The sequence below is a fragment of the Mustela nivalis genome (assembly GCF_964662115.1).
Source record: "Mustela nivalis genome assembly, chromosome: 1".
In the NCBI taxonomy this organism is placed as follows: domain Eukaryota; kingdom Metazoa; phylum Chordata; class Mammalia; order Carnivora; family Mustelidae; genus Mustela; species Mustela nivalis.
In genome coordinates, this window is record NC_139020.1 from 31632768 (window position 1) to 31648038 (window position 15271).

The 15271-nt window shown below is 37.4% G+C and overlaps 1 protein-coding gene across 1 annotated transcript in view; it reads right to left on the reverse strand.

The window, feature by feature from the left end:
• The window catches only part of ROBO1 (roundabout guidance receptor 1), a 1158618-nt gene that overhangs the window by 524425 nt on the left and 618922 nt on the right, over nt 1-15271 (reverse strand). Inside the window, exon 3 of the mRNA XM_082690172.1 lies at nt 6999-7082. Coding sequence (XP_082546298.1) covers nt 6999-7082 — 84 coding nt within the window. The remainder of the gene's footprint in view (nt 1-6998; nt 7083-15271) is intronic.

Below are 15271 nucleotides of genomic sequence, written 5' to 3' on the forward strand. Positions count from 1 at the left end.
AAATTTAAAATGTCCTATTATACAAAAATTAATTCACAATTAATGCACAGGTTGGCAAATAGCATGTTAATGAGGCAGCCACCAGATATGATGATCTGAGAGGAGTCATGTGTGATGTTGATTTTAACAGGGTTTAGATCTTATATACCTCTTTGTACCTAGTACTAGGCTCTCCGCAGAGCAGATACTCAATAAGTGAATTTTAAGTAAATGAATAAATAATTATCTAGGTATTTCATAGAGAGTAAGATGGGCATTTTACATGAACTTGTAAATTAGCATGTTATTAACTAGAGCCAAATATAAGGGACTTTAGGGGAACCTGAATAGCTCAGTCTGATAAGTGTCTGACCGGCTCAGGTGGTGATCTCAGGGTCCTGGGATCAAGCCTCCTGTCGGCCTCCCTGCTCAGCGGGGAGTCTGCTTCTCTCTCTTGCTCTGCCCCTCCCCCCTCTCCTGCTCCCCCCCCCTCAAATAAATAAATAAAATCTTAAAAAAAGTATCTGAGGGGTTTAAAGTGGTGGGGGGAGGTGAGAGGTTGGGGTACCAGGTGGTGGGTATTATAGAGGGCACGGATTGCATGGAGCACTGGGTGTGGTGCAAAAATAATGATACTGTTTTTCTGAAAATAAATAAGTTAATTTTAAAAAAGTATGTTACTACTAAAGTATAGTGTTAGTTTTATTTTATTCTGCAGTTTATTTTTCTGCATTTTCTCATTTCTTAGCAATTCTGTGAAGAATTTTAAGTTAGAAAAAACACTTAAAAATGGGATTTTGGAGACAGTAAGTCTTTACTGCTAAATATTTATACTATCTTGGTTAAATCATGATAGCTATAAGGGTTTTCACTTCCTCACCTGAAAACTTATTTTTTGTGTGTAGATTTCTACCACTTTATTCATATTTTGGGTGCTGTAGGCATATAATAGAAAAGGCAGTTGACTAGAATCAGAAAAATTAGCTTGAAATCTCAATTTATGAAGCTCGAATATTGGAGAATAAGAAAGAGCTTTCAGAAATTTGACATGTGGGCGCCTGGGTGGCTCAGTGGGTTAAGCCGCTGCCTTCGGCTCAGGTCATGATCTCAGGGTCCTGGGATCGAGGCCCACATCGGGCTCTCTGCTCAGCAGGGAGCCTGCTTCCCTCCCTCTCTCTCTGCCTGCCTCTCTGTCTACTTGTGATCTCTCTCTGTCAAATAAATAAATAAATAAATCTTAAAAAAAAAAAAAAAAGAAATTTGACATGTAATAAACAAATGCACAATATTTCTAAAAGCATTGGTAGACAATAGATATCGGATGTTTCCCAGAAAAAAAAAAAAGAGGGAGAGAGAGGCAAACCAAGAAACAAACTCTTAACTATAGAGAACAAACCGATGGCTACTGGAGAGGGGAGGTGGACTGCAGGATGGGTTAGACAGGTGACGGGGACAAAGGAGGACACTTGCTCTAATGGGCACTGGGTGATGCGCGGAAGTGCTGAATCACTATATTATTCATCTGAAGCTAATATTACACCATCTGGTAACTAACTAGAATTTAAATAAAAACTTTAAAAAAAAGAATGTTTCCCAGAAAGTTGAAGGGAAAATGACAAATAATTAGAAGTTAGGAAAGAAAAGAGACTTAATGAATCCACCGAAGAGGTCCACTGCCTAACAGTAATTCCAGGGCAGAGATTGGCATTCTCAAAATAATTTAAGAAAATTTCCCGTAATGGAGATAAATGATTCTCCTATTTTCAAGGCCCCTCAAGGACCCAGCATAAGGAAGAAGAGCAAATAAACAGGATGCAAAAATGGACAAGCCACTGCAAACACATCCGAGTAAAATTTCTTGATTTTTGAAGCTTTTCAAATTCTATTATGATGTGTTTTCTGGAGACAAGGATTCTCTTAATGCAGAGATAAATCAGAAAAGAGGAAGACATGAGATCTGGGAAATACTAGAGAGAAGCCATTCACTTCGGGACAAAAACATGGAGGTATTCAGTGGGGAATATATCTGGAAAAACCTCAGGTTGGTAGAATATTGGGTAGGATTAAGCATTTAGGAAGTTAAAAAAATGCAATTAACTGCAGAAAATAAACAATCTTCTACAAGGAAAGACTAACACACAACTGCAATTATAGTATTTTACTTGGCTCTGCAGTAGATTCACCTATGGATGATTTGCTTCATCATACCAATATAGACTATTAATTTAACAAAGAATGTGCTAGCACAAGAAGGAGTAAAAAAAATGTCTAAAACTGACATATCAAGAATCATTTGTGGATGTATATTATTTAAAAATAAAAGACCATCAGAAGACACATCTAAAAGAGAAGGAAAAGTCGTTAAGGGAAGCAGGCTCAAGGATAGGAAGGTGAAATATGACCCCCTTGTTTTTGTTTAAAGCTTCTGCCCTATTTGTTTTTTTTTAAAGAAAATATGTGCATCAGTTGGTGTGATAATAATGAACCTAGGATAAGAATTAGAAGAGCCCTAAAATGTTGATGACCAGAATGGTGGTGTTGCTTAGGAGCCTGCCTGAGCTACTTAATTTCTAACTGTGTACTCAAATGTAGCTTGTAGCCACACCTCAACAACTTCTCATAACCTCTGTAATGTTGAAGAAAGTATAATTAATTTGGGACTATTTCTGTTCTAGAATACTGAGGCAGACATTAGGCACTGTTGCTCTTAATAACGACCCTTTCCCAAGAGAATGGTAATGAGGATTAAATGAGTTACTATCATGTAACGTGTTCAGAAAATTGCACTGTATACATGAAGTGATAATAAGGGCTGGTTATTAGTATCAATACATACATTTGTAAAAAATGCACATGCCATGATGGAAATTTTGTTTGATTTTAATTGTGAGACTATGCAATTAAGAATGTAGAGTCTCAGAAGAATCAATGCTGCCCTCAGTTCATAGTTACTTGTCAAGATTTCAAAACATGAGGCAAAATATGTTTTGGGGGTTGCTATTCAAGAGTATATGGGCAAACACACTAATTTGTTCTAGATTTTTTCTAATAAGAGAGCATATATTTTGTTTTCTTTTGAACAGAATTATAACCAAACTTTACTTGGAGTTAGTATTAAGGGGTAGAAAACTCTATTATGCCTGTTTGAGATAACTCTGGAATTTCTGACCTTCCATGGCTAGATTTTAACTTAAATTGATACCTACATGAATCTGATGATTATTCAGTTTTAGGATTTTTAAATTTGCATTTAGCTATGCTTCCATAATATTACCATAAATGTAGAAGTGTAATCCTTAAAACAGACGTATGGAGACAGGATATGTTTTTTTATTATCTAAAGTGGAGACAAATGATATATTTTCAACATTCACAAATAAAATTTAGACTTTTTTGGTACTCAGAAAAAAATGGATAAAATTCATTTCTTTTCTAACTAATAATTACTGCTTTTTAAAAGATTAAGAATGCTACTAAGAAGTTAGTAGCTCCCACTTATTCCCTGACATTTTATGTATCAATAAATTCTCTTCAAATTTTTTGACACTAACTAAAGAGCTACATGGATTACATGTATATATCAGACATCTCAATATTCTTACACATATTATTTAATTTTTCCCCTATTTGTGAAATACCATGTGCACTTTCAGAAATCAAAAATAATGTACTTTCTTCAAGCTCCTTAAAAATGGTCTCTCTTTGGAATGATGTGTATCTGACCCCACAAAGTGCTGCTCTGAAACCCTGTCTTACTTGTTCTTGCAACAAAGGCTATATATTGTGAACTGTTAAATAATCCCCAATATTTATGACATGCTTGGTTAAACAGGAAATGGTCTACTTGTCTAAATAACACACAAGTCCACTTTAATAACACATCACCATGCCACTTTAGAAATTGCTTTGCATTTATGGGTTAGTAAAAGAGAGACTGAAATGTTTTCAAACCCTACTTGGCTTTATAATATTGTGACTGATGATGGTAAGGAGACAAGGAATTGAAAAGGAATACTTACACCATTTAGATCAGTATGGCATATGGTTTAAGCAGCAAGTACTACTGATAAGAGATGACAATTCATTGACTAGATCATGAATAAAAATATTAATTTGTATGTATGATCCGAGATCCGTGGGTTCTACTTTGATGGGCCAATTTGATAGTAATGGTCCCAAATGGTTTGAGTAGTGGAGCAGATGTAGTGACAAATTAGCTTGCAGTGGAAATTATACTCTCTATGGTGGTCAAAAAAAAGAGATTTGGGGGGGGTATGAATATGAAGTTTAGTGAACTGGTGATTTCCTTTTGGGACTGTTTCATGTTCCCTCCAAAATGTTTTCTGGAATTGTACAAATTCCTCTGGGAAGCTTTTCTTCTTCATATACATGCGTGTTAGGGGAAGAGAGAAAAGTCTCACTTGTCAGCTCAATGAAGTGAAGCAACATGTACTACAAAATATACGTCTGGTGCATCCAGTTTTCACAGTTGTTTTGTGATATGTGCAAAATATACAGACCCCTCAAATAATACCTGATGCATTTACTTATTAATTCTCACAAACATTTATCCTGCAACTAACTCATATCAGTGATTTATTTGATAACCGCTTTGTATAGTCTCTATGTTGCTTAATATTTATATTTTTATTTCTAACAATATTCTTGCTGCGATAGCCAGAGTTTCTAAACTCCAGATATACCATAAACAATTTACATTAAATATGTAAAAATGTTCCTGAGCAGACAGATCATCTCACTTCCTTCTGAACTGAATTTCCTCTGTTATGAAGATTTTATCAACTCAATTTCATGAGATCAGAGTAAAGGGAATTCATACACACACACACACACACACACCTGCACATATGCACACAAAACAAATCCCTTGGTAGTTTCAAGTAATACTTTGCATGATTCCTTTCACCTCAGAGCTAACTGAGATCTTTATAATTGTTATTCCTAAATAACAAAACCCATTTTTTTCTATTTAAATTTTCTCATCACTGCCAATGGAGGTTTTAATGAGCAAAGAAATGGTCAACATGCAAGTGAAAGAGACAAATAGCATGTTTAATTAATATAGTAGAAAAAAGGTTCTTGACTAATCAAGAGTTTACTGAAACAAAATATCCAGAATGGCTTCATTTGCTACTAGAGTTCACAAACAGTTATAGTCTCAGGAACAAAATTATTCAGAAGATTGTCTTCCAGTCACATCACATTAATGTGCTGCTTTAATTAGTTCCCTTGTAGAATATAAAGATAATTTTATGAGTTCATTACCTCATAATAATTCATCGGATCTGTTTAATAGCAGAAATCTGATTACTGATTAACCTAAAGAAGAAAAATAAATAGAAATAAAAAGTGTTTTAAATGCTCCACTTAGTCTTAAATGTATTGTTATTTAAGTTTTCTTAATTCAACGCTCCAGCATGATTTATGCATTGGGGATAAATAATTTTCAGGGAATCCATAAAAGACAAAGAGCAAACCCTCTTAGAGTATGTAAACAATGCAGGTGTTTAGACTGGGTGAGCACAAGGGAATAACACGTAGGATGCCCTGGCAATCGAGGATACCTCCCCTTCCTCCTTTCTGACAGATGGACTTCCTTGGTATTTATGGTATTAAGAAATGACATTTACAACTCTTGCGCTAGCTAAGTTTCTGGAAAAGGATCACACCAGCTCCCTCACCATCTCACCCCCGATCCGATGGGCTCTGATTTGTCCTTTTATCTCAGTTCTCAGGTGGAAGAGACAAGAGAAATGAGAGTGAGTTATCCAGAAGGCTGACAGAAGTAAAATAAATATTAAATTGTTTCTAAAGACGTTATTAATTTTGGTCCTTATTCCAACTGTTTAAAACCTGAAATTGTGTAAAGGGGGAGATTAATGTGGGAGAAAATTAGTTCCAGGAAAATAGCGAGGCTGCTTCTAAAGTAGCAGCTTATTACCATGTGAAATGTGTCTGTTGGAGGAGTCTCTTCCTAACACAGTCATCTGTAAGATTGTAATGATACAGAACTTCTCCATTACCTTTAACTCCATTTGCCTCAACACGTACACACGCACACACACACGCACATGCCCCCCCCCCCCCGCCCCCGCCCCGGATCCACAGCTCACAACCTAGCAGTCTACAGAGCACTGTGCTAATAAGAACTAATGAAAAGAACATACTAAATAGTTGCTATTACCATAAGGCCTCTATTACATCATTATCTGAGTCAGTGGGCTATGTGACATATTCTTTGCCTTTATCTGAAGTTGCAGTCAAATTCTCTCAGTTAGATGTGTAACTTCCATGATTATATTTAGAACTACACTTAAAATTCTGCATGAAACATTTATATATTTTCAAGGCAATCATTCTCAGACATTCCTAATACGAATTATTTCCAGCACATCCAATTAGTTAATTTTTACTCTCATGCCGGGGTACACATGCATCTACTTAAATCATGGCTCGTAGATAAGGTAACAAACAATAAGTCCATGCAAACACAATCCCGAGACGTAAGTTGGTCATTATGATTGCATTACTCCTGTTAAGAGTTTGCTTTCTGTTGTTCACGAGACTACAAGTGCAACCAAAACAAATAGACAAAAACTACAGATAATTTTGAAACCCAATTACTTGCAGGTAACCTTATTTCTTTAGAAAGCAATTGAGTCAATTATTAAATCTCTACGATACTATTACATGATCTGCCTACACAAGCGAGCCGTATCCCAGTTTCAGGCTGAGAAGCATTGTTTCATATTAAAACTAGACAACAAGAAAGCATGCAGCGCTTAAGGTTACATTTCTTTTCCCCAAAGAGTTGACTTTAGCCATATGACCTCCCAGCTGAAGAATGAAGTCTGGAAAATGAGGACCAGAAGTTGTAGAGGTTGTTAGCGGGAAGCAGCAATGAGGAGATAATTTTACACAGGTGGTTGATGACTGATGGAGAGGGAGGCGTTGTAGGAGGCACGGACAGTTAGTATTCGGGAAAGAAAACACTCTACCTGTGTAGCTCAGCGAATTGTCATCGTTATCAGAGGTGGGGATTGGCGTCCCGTTGTGGTTCCCCCTCTCTAGGTCTTCAGGGTCTGTCGGAAACAACACCAGAGCTGCTGATGGGGTCACAGGAGTAAAGGTAGTTGCCATTTCGATCACAGCATGTCCAGACACAAGTAAATCCACATGTGACAGAAAAACACACAAGGACAACACACAGCACACTTCCTCTTTGCCCCTCCTGCAGCACAGTAAGCCGCACGGAGGGCTCAGCATTCTGGCTGACAGTTTCTACGGCTTCTCCTTAATTTCCCTAATTCTCGGCTCTGCCTGCACCTTTGCTGCACTTGAAGCTGGTGGAGGGCTCTGACTGCCCTCTGCGAGGCCGCCAGCACGGACTGAGGGAGCATATGGAGGAGGGAGAGGGCAGGGTGGCTGAATGCTAGCATTGCTAATTTTCCACCTTATTGTTAATCAAAGCTATTGACTGTGATCACTCCCCATCATCGCTTCATCTCCTGCCAATTACAGACTCAGGGGACTGTACCTCATATGGGTGGGGGGGAGGAGGGGAGTGGGGAAAAATAGGGTCTTGTCAAATAACGGGGTGGATGATAAAAATGTCATACTTCTAAGCAACAGTAAAGAAAGCAGCATGCAGCCTCACACCCTTCGGAAGGCAACAATTCGTCATCTTAAGGGACGGAGTTAAATTTGCTGCAATGAAGGTGTGAGGAAAACAACATTTCACTTCGGACACTTCGGGTTGGATATTTTAAAACCTCCCCACTGGCTCGAGAGTCTATATGACAACCGTCCAGAGAAGTATTTTCCTTCCCTTATCCTTGTTTGTCTGGAACAAAAGGAAGGCTTTTTACGCTTTTCACACTGCGTGTGACTTTTCCCAGGTAGAGTTTTAGAACGGAGGCAAAGCACTCAAGTTCTAATATCCAGAAGTTGAGTTGCAGCCTAAATTATGCACACAAGCCCAGCGACACCACGACCAGTTTCCCGAGTGCTGCGTCACTGTAGGTCCAATCTCTGCGTGTTCGAGAAGCAGGAGCAGAGTATCTAGCTTCGCAGCTGATAAGCAGGCACAGACACAATAAAAGCCAAGTGTGTACCTCCTAAACCGAATACCGTAGAGTCATAGGTCATGCATGCGGAGGTGTTCTGCAGGCTTTTTATCACCTCGAACAGCATCTGCAGAGAATTTCTCGGTCTGCGCTGTGAGGGAGCCCAGCTGTGCACTCGAGGAAAAAAAGTGTGTCACTTATGAACGAGGCAGCAAGTACATGCAGGTAATGTCCCTCTAGAAACATCACGGGGGTCATTAATTCTGTGCCCCAGCTAGTTTTTTTTTTAGCTAGGTTGACACATTTGGTCGTACACACAGCTCTCCGGGGATGATTAAGAAGTTTATAAAAGCGGAGGCAAAATCTAATGTGAGCCACTTTTTGGTTTTTTGCATGTAGCCTCTTTACCTAACTCTCTCTCCCTGCCTCTCCTCTCCAGCTCCTGTGTCATATAATAAACCTGATGTGGCTCACATGAAGGAAAAAAAAAAAAAAGGTGCGGATCTGCGCAGACTAAAAGGAAATGCTCATTATTTGCTGTATTCATCCTTGCTTTTCCAGTGATGGCTGTTGTCAGAGTTATCCGTAAAATCAAGTCTGGAAGTGGGAGAGCAGGAAAAGGGTCCACTTGCGACACACACCCCTGGCCCCCACTCCCTCCAAGCCTGTTAACTTATTTGTATGCATTAATTGTTTAAGGCAGTTTTAAGTCACATCAATAAGAGTGAATGGGAAACGGGCGTTTTTTTGTGTGTATTTTTCCCCAGTGTTAGCACAATGTTCTGCCGCAAACTGAGTAACCTTGCTCAAGCAAACTAACCAAATAAAAGAGGCTGATACAGGAAGATAAATAGAAGGTTCTGGTTTTTGAGGCTTTTAAAAAGGCTATTAAGGAGACCTCCCCTGCTTACCCACAATACTGTGTTAAAAGATATGAAGCGTTTAGAGTCACCTTAATTTTTCAGAGCCATTACTTTTAGTTACCAATGCAGCTCTTCAGAGGAAATACTACCTTTAATTTATGAGGGACTGTGTTATTTAATGCAGATGCATACATTGGCAATCACTCTGCTAAATATAAAATAAAAATCTCTCCACATCCACAATGTGAACTCAGTTTGACAACACACTATCCTAAGACATTTGCATTCTTTGGTTATTGGATGTTCCCTGAAAAGGAGGATACTACAAAAACAACAGCGACGAGGAAAGGTCAATATCATTTCAAACTAGATACTTAGATCTGTCTCAAGGAGAATTTCTCACCCATGTCTAACTTATCCTGTTTTTTAAAATTCACTTTCCTATCCCCACCCATCACCCTCCTGACCCCTTCTTAGGCTCAAGAAAGAATAGACTTTGCATTAATCAATGGATCCTATCCTATCTACAAAGCACATTCCGTCTACCCAGCACTGCTTTTAATTAACAATATGCTAGACCTTAGGAACAAAAGATGCCATCTTGGCTAACTGCACTCATTTTTTTTCTTCTCCCTTCAAGTCAAAAGATAACTATAACAGGAAATAACCCCTTGACTCACTGTGCATGAGATTTAGGATTGATGTAGAGAGGGTCCTAAGATATTTATTTAAACTTTTTGTTAAGGAGTATTGATTATGTGAGCCATGGAATAGAACACAATGAGACAAGAGATTACATAGTGCTTGGAGTGTCTGAAGGAGGGAGGGCTTCTTGTACCCCAGGATTGAATTTAGGGCCATCCAGACTTGAATTGATGTAGGTGTGGCTGCGACTGATGAAAGCCGCCATCACATCCAGAGAGGAACTGTCACTAAGGGGTGGGGGAGGGGCAGGTTCTACGTGCCTGACATCCCCATCAGACGGAATTCCCAAGGGTCAGGTAATCTGCTTCACATTGGTACACCCATCCCCTTGCACTGGACCTGCAACGTCCTACAGACTTACCCAGTTTTTTCCCCTTTAAGATAATAAATGAATTAATAAACACCTGGCAACCAAGAATGCAGATCTCACTTAAGTTACTGGCTCTCAATCCGAAACAACTTGAAAATACAAAAAAACTTCTTATAAATTAACTTCAATGTTAATGGACTCCCTATATACCCAGGATCTGTAAAGGCATAGAAAGCATTTTTTTTTTCAATATAAAAGGAAGTCTTAAATCATAACATCATAGACATGCAGGGTTGGAAACATGTCAGATGGACCTTCACTACAACCTTCCATCAGATAGACAAGTTCTTCTGAATTTAGGGGTCATTTGGCCTTCAGAGCTTTTTAAGGCAACCAATTCCAATTTGACAATTAAGACCTTTATTTTATGTTAGATTTTTTTTAAAAATGCTGTTTTCTAGATTCTAATTCCAATTCTAATGTGTGGGGCCCAAAAGAACTGAAATCTTATCTATGAAAGCCCGTTTCCCTCCCATGCTTCCTTACATATTTGTGGTTCACAAGGTTCCAGACTTTGTCCTTTCTTTGCTCCCCATGCTCTCTGTAGAGATCTTCATTGTGGCTCATGACTAAAATTCCTTTTTTTTTCTTTTTTGATAAAATGATACAACTTCCACATTTCTTTTTTTTTTTTTTTAAAGATTTTATTTATTTAACAGAATGAGATCACAAGTAGGCAGAGAGACAGGCAGAGAGAGAGGAGGAAGCAGGCTCCCTGCTGAGCAAAGAGCCCGATGCGGGGCTTGATCCCAGGACCCTGGGATCATGACCTGAGCTGAAGGCAGAGGCTTTAACCCACTGAGCCACCCAGGTGCCCCAACTTCCACATTTCTTAATTGGATGTTCTACCAGTGACCAAACCTTGTGTCCACTGCTTATTTGACTTCATGAGGGTTCCAAGAAACCTCATACCTTCTCTTGCGAAACACTGAATGCATCCTCTTTTCTTTCAACCTTCTCCTTTCTTATATTCCCTATCTATATTAAGGAAGTCATCTCTGTACTATATTTTTAATATTTTATAATTCAGCGAGACGTCAGTATTTGGGGTTAAAACTGAACTCTTGCCTGTAACTTCTTGTTACAGATGTTGCTACATGATTTATTTTAATTTTTGTTATTATTTATCTTTTTTTGGAGTAGGTTGTATGCCAAAGTTAAACCTGTAATATGTAAGATGTTATATTATATATTTATAAAATTATGCATAACCATGTAATAATATATATTTTATTTATAGAAGACATATTATGTGTGAGGCAGCCACCTTGTAGCAGTCTTTCGCGGATTTAATAAAAGTGACAACAATAACAAAAAGGAATAAAGATCTATAGCTTCCAAGAAAGGATCAATAGCTTTCTTTACAATGGAGATTATGTCTTTTAGGAAACTTTATCCTTAAATATAACATTTATTAAAGGTGATAAATTTTTATTTAATGGTATATTAAGTGTGAATTTGAAATTTGTTAATCTGTATAACTCCACTTTGATTGAGATGTCTCCAACACCTATATCAAATTATAATGGAAACTGAATTAGAAAAATCCTTATTGCAACCTCCGATAAAATATTCATTCAGACAATCATCATCGATGGGTACTAAACCTATCAGGTGAAAAATGGTAGGGGACAGCACACTTCACAGGGTCAAAGTATCACCCCAGAGATTATCTGTTAACTGCAAAGGGGAAAGTATACTTTTATAATGGGTAGATCTAGCAGTTCCCACTTGAACTTAGTAATCAAGCTTAGTATCCACCAACGGTGGGGAAAGAAGAGTGGAAGGCCAATCGTGTGATACAATATACAGCATCATCTATAAAGCATCCATGCTAAAAACGTTTGCTCTGATTTCTGTCAAGACTTAAGACCCAACTTAAAATCTACCGAAAAAGAAAATATACATTCCTTAGCATACTCATGTATAATAATTGATGGGTGAATTATCTTTCACTTACTTTCAAATGGTTCAGAAAAAGTATATTGAGAAGATTAAAGCAAATATGGCATAATATTAACAATTGCTCATTCTATTACGAAAAACATTCCAAGAAGTTTAGAGGATGGTAGATGAAGACTGAGTGGTCTAAAGCTTTCTCTACAATGTTCAGCAGAAAGTCATGTGCTGATGCTTCACTTTCATTGGTGACCTCATTGCAATGACATCAATACTCATATTTGTACTACCTTTCAACCCCCCATTTCTCTAAATTGTTCACCATGCTATGATAGCCAGTGTTACGGTGCAGAAATGTAGAGGCCTAAGAGAAGGCCCTATTGTTTAAATTCAATTTCACTCATTTATCTTTAATTTTTAAGTTGAGTTTTAAATTCACAGTCAAAACACTGGAGTTTTCATCTGTATCCTTTCTTTCCATATATTCAGCAATGTAAAGATACATCAAAAATAATAGCTTCTTCCTTCTGCCCTACTGTAATGTGTCAAGTTGGTTTCCTTATAGATTTGCATTATCACTGTGCAGGGTTTTGGCATTAATTGACATTTTGAAGATGACCATTAATAAAAGATTAGGGAAAAGCAAATGAATATAAACTACTATCAATATGAGAATTGTGTTCTACAAATTGGATCAATTCTCATTGATTCTTTCCTACTAATCAAGAGGAATGCAGGCAATGGGTACTTTAAATGGAGTTCTGAGAACATTTAATTAGAAACCCAGGCAATGAATTACAGAATTAAGTACAAAAACTATGTTTGTGAAGTTTTATATCTGTCACAATTTTTCCAGATCAAACTAAAGTTAAATTCAAACTTATGTTCTAATCATATGTGGTTAACATAATTGTGGAAGCTACAATATTATTTGCCCCATTCTTCTGAACTGGGAATAAGGGAAGAAATAAGAATTCTGTTACAGAGATGGAGAGGAAAAAAAATCAGTATGCGTTTTAGGTAGTACCTACTTAAAATAATTCAGGGAATCAAGAATTCACTTGGAATTCTTAAATAAGAATGAGGACTGAATGACTTTTTCAGTAATCTATATGGTATAGAACATTAAATTTAATATGCATCAAGTTCTAACACTGTGCTACAAAATGTTGAGTGAAATCTATTCTTTTAAGCAGCAATATGGTAACACAGAAAACAGTTGTATTACAAGTATTTCCAATTTTGCTATTACAAGGAAAATCAAGGTTGCTTTCTTATTTTTCTTTCAAAAATAAAAGAGCCATGATTATAATGATCTATGTGAATAATGACTGTAAAAAAAGTGTTTCTAGATAAAATAAACCAAAATGTTAAAATTGACATATATATGTATTCAAATAAATTTTTTGTGAGTGGATGATTATTCCTAAATTTGAAGACTTTATCATCCAACACTGTTGAAAAACAAAACAAAACAGAACAAAACAGCAACTTCAGAGTGGTTTGGTATTTGAGTAAACTAAAAATAGTCTTCATGAGAGAGTAGATAATTATAACCCATGACTCGAGATGCCAGGATTGTATTAAATGAAAAAGTAGATTTCATACAATGATCTCAAAATATATGTTACTGCTTTTCCTCATTTTCTGGTTTAGGTGATCGGGTAACTGAATAAATCTTGTGTGAATAATGAGAAGTAAAAACTGTACTGATTATAGTCACAACTAATATTTACAACATACTTTAGTTTTTTAAAAACATATAACTTATGTTATTTTTTAGGTATATCTATTTTCTCATGCAATTCTTTTTTTTTTCCTCCCAGATTTTATTTATTTGACAGAGAGAGAGACTGCAAGAGAGGGCATCCGAGCTGGGGGAGTGGGAGAGGGAGAAGCAGGCTTCCCACGGAATAGGGAGCCCCATGCGGGGCTCGATCCCAGGACTCTGGGATCATGACCTGAGCAGAAGTCCAATGCTTAATGACTGAGCCACCCAGGCATCCCTCCCATGCAATTCTTGCAGGTCTATCATGATCTTAGTCATCATCACTAACTGTATCACCTACATTCCCATTTTAGAAATGCTGAAAGGAAAGCTCAGAGAAATTTTTTTTGCTTCTGTCATGCAACCAGTAAATAGTGGATTTGGAATTCGATTCCAAAGCACCTCCTCTTTTCACGGAGGCCCGTGCCCTCTCTTTACACATCAATCCAATTCTAGGAACTGGATGGAACTTTAATAGTATATAAGCAATGGTGCACCAGGTTAGTCAATCTTTTCCAGTAGCTAAACAATGAGATTGAATAATTTCACCAGTCGATGTCTGAGCTCTGTTAAGCACATCACCGTGTCTTCTTCACTGTCTCCTTTTAGAGACAATATAAAAGAAAGTATGTAGTTATAATAACATAGATGTGTTTAAGCTAGAAATACACAATAAGATGTTATTAAAATAGGGGTTTATTATTAAAGTTTTTCCTACATATTTTTCTTTTTATTTATTTTTACTGTTTAAAAAAAATATTTTATTTATTTATTTTAGAGATACAGAGAGAGAACGCACCCATGCAGGACTGAGTGGGGAAGGACAGAGGGAGAAAAAAGAGCCTCAAGCAGACTTGAGCACAGAGTGAAGGCGGGGCTTGATCTCATGATCCTGAGATCTAGACCGGAACCAAAACCAAGAGTTGGATGGTTGACTGATTGTGCCACCCAAGCACCCCTCCCAAAATGTAAATTTGGGGACCGAACTACTGATTAAATAAAATTAAGATAAATTCAGATTTTTTTTTTTTTTTTTACGAGTCCGGTATTGTTCATGATTCAGTTCTCACAAAACCGTGTCCTGAAATTCAGATTTTTTAAAAAAATATTTTACATATTTATTTGAGAGAGAGTGAGTGAGAGAGAGTATGAGCTGGCAGCAGGGGTGAGGCGTGGGGGCTTGCGGGATGGGAGGAGGGAGAAGCAAACTCCCCAGCTGAGCCGGAAGCCCAATGCAGGGCTCTACCCCAGGACCCTGGGATCATGACCTGAGCCGAGGGCAAACCCTCAACCGACTGAGCCACCCAGACACTCCATAAATTCAGATTTTTTTGACAATTACTTTTTAAAAAATTATTCTTCAACAGCAAAGATTTTCCTTTTGGTATAAGTTTAAGGGAACTAGACCAGGGGCATGTCTTACTTATCTTCCTATGTCTGCCCCTTGCACAGTGCTAAGCACAGAGTAGCTAACCAATATATATTTGTTAAATGACTGAGTGAAACACGGAGGCATAGTTTTACTGGAGTCAAGAGTTTAGGAAGGAGGTAGTTTTTCTCAAATGAATATCAATTATTTTCTTATTTAGGGCTTTGTTAT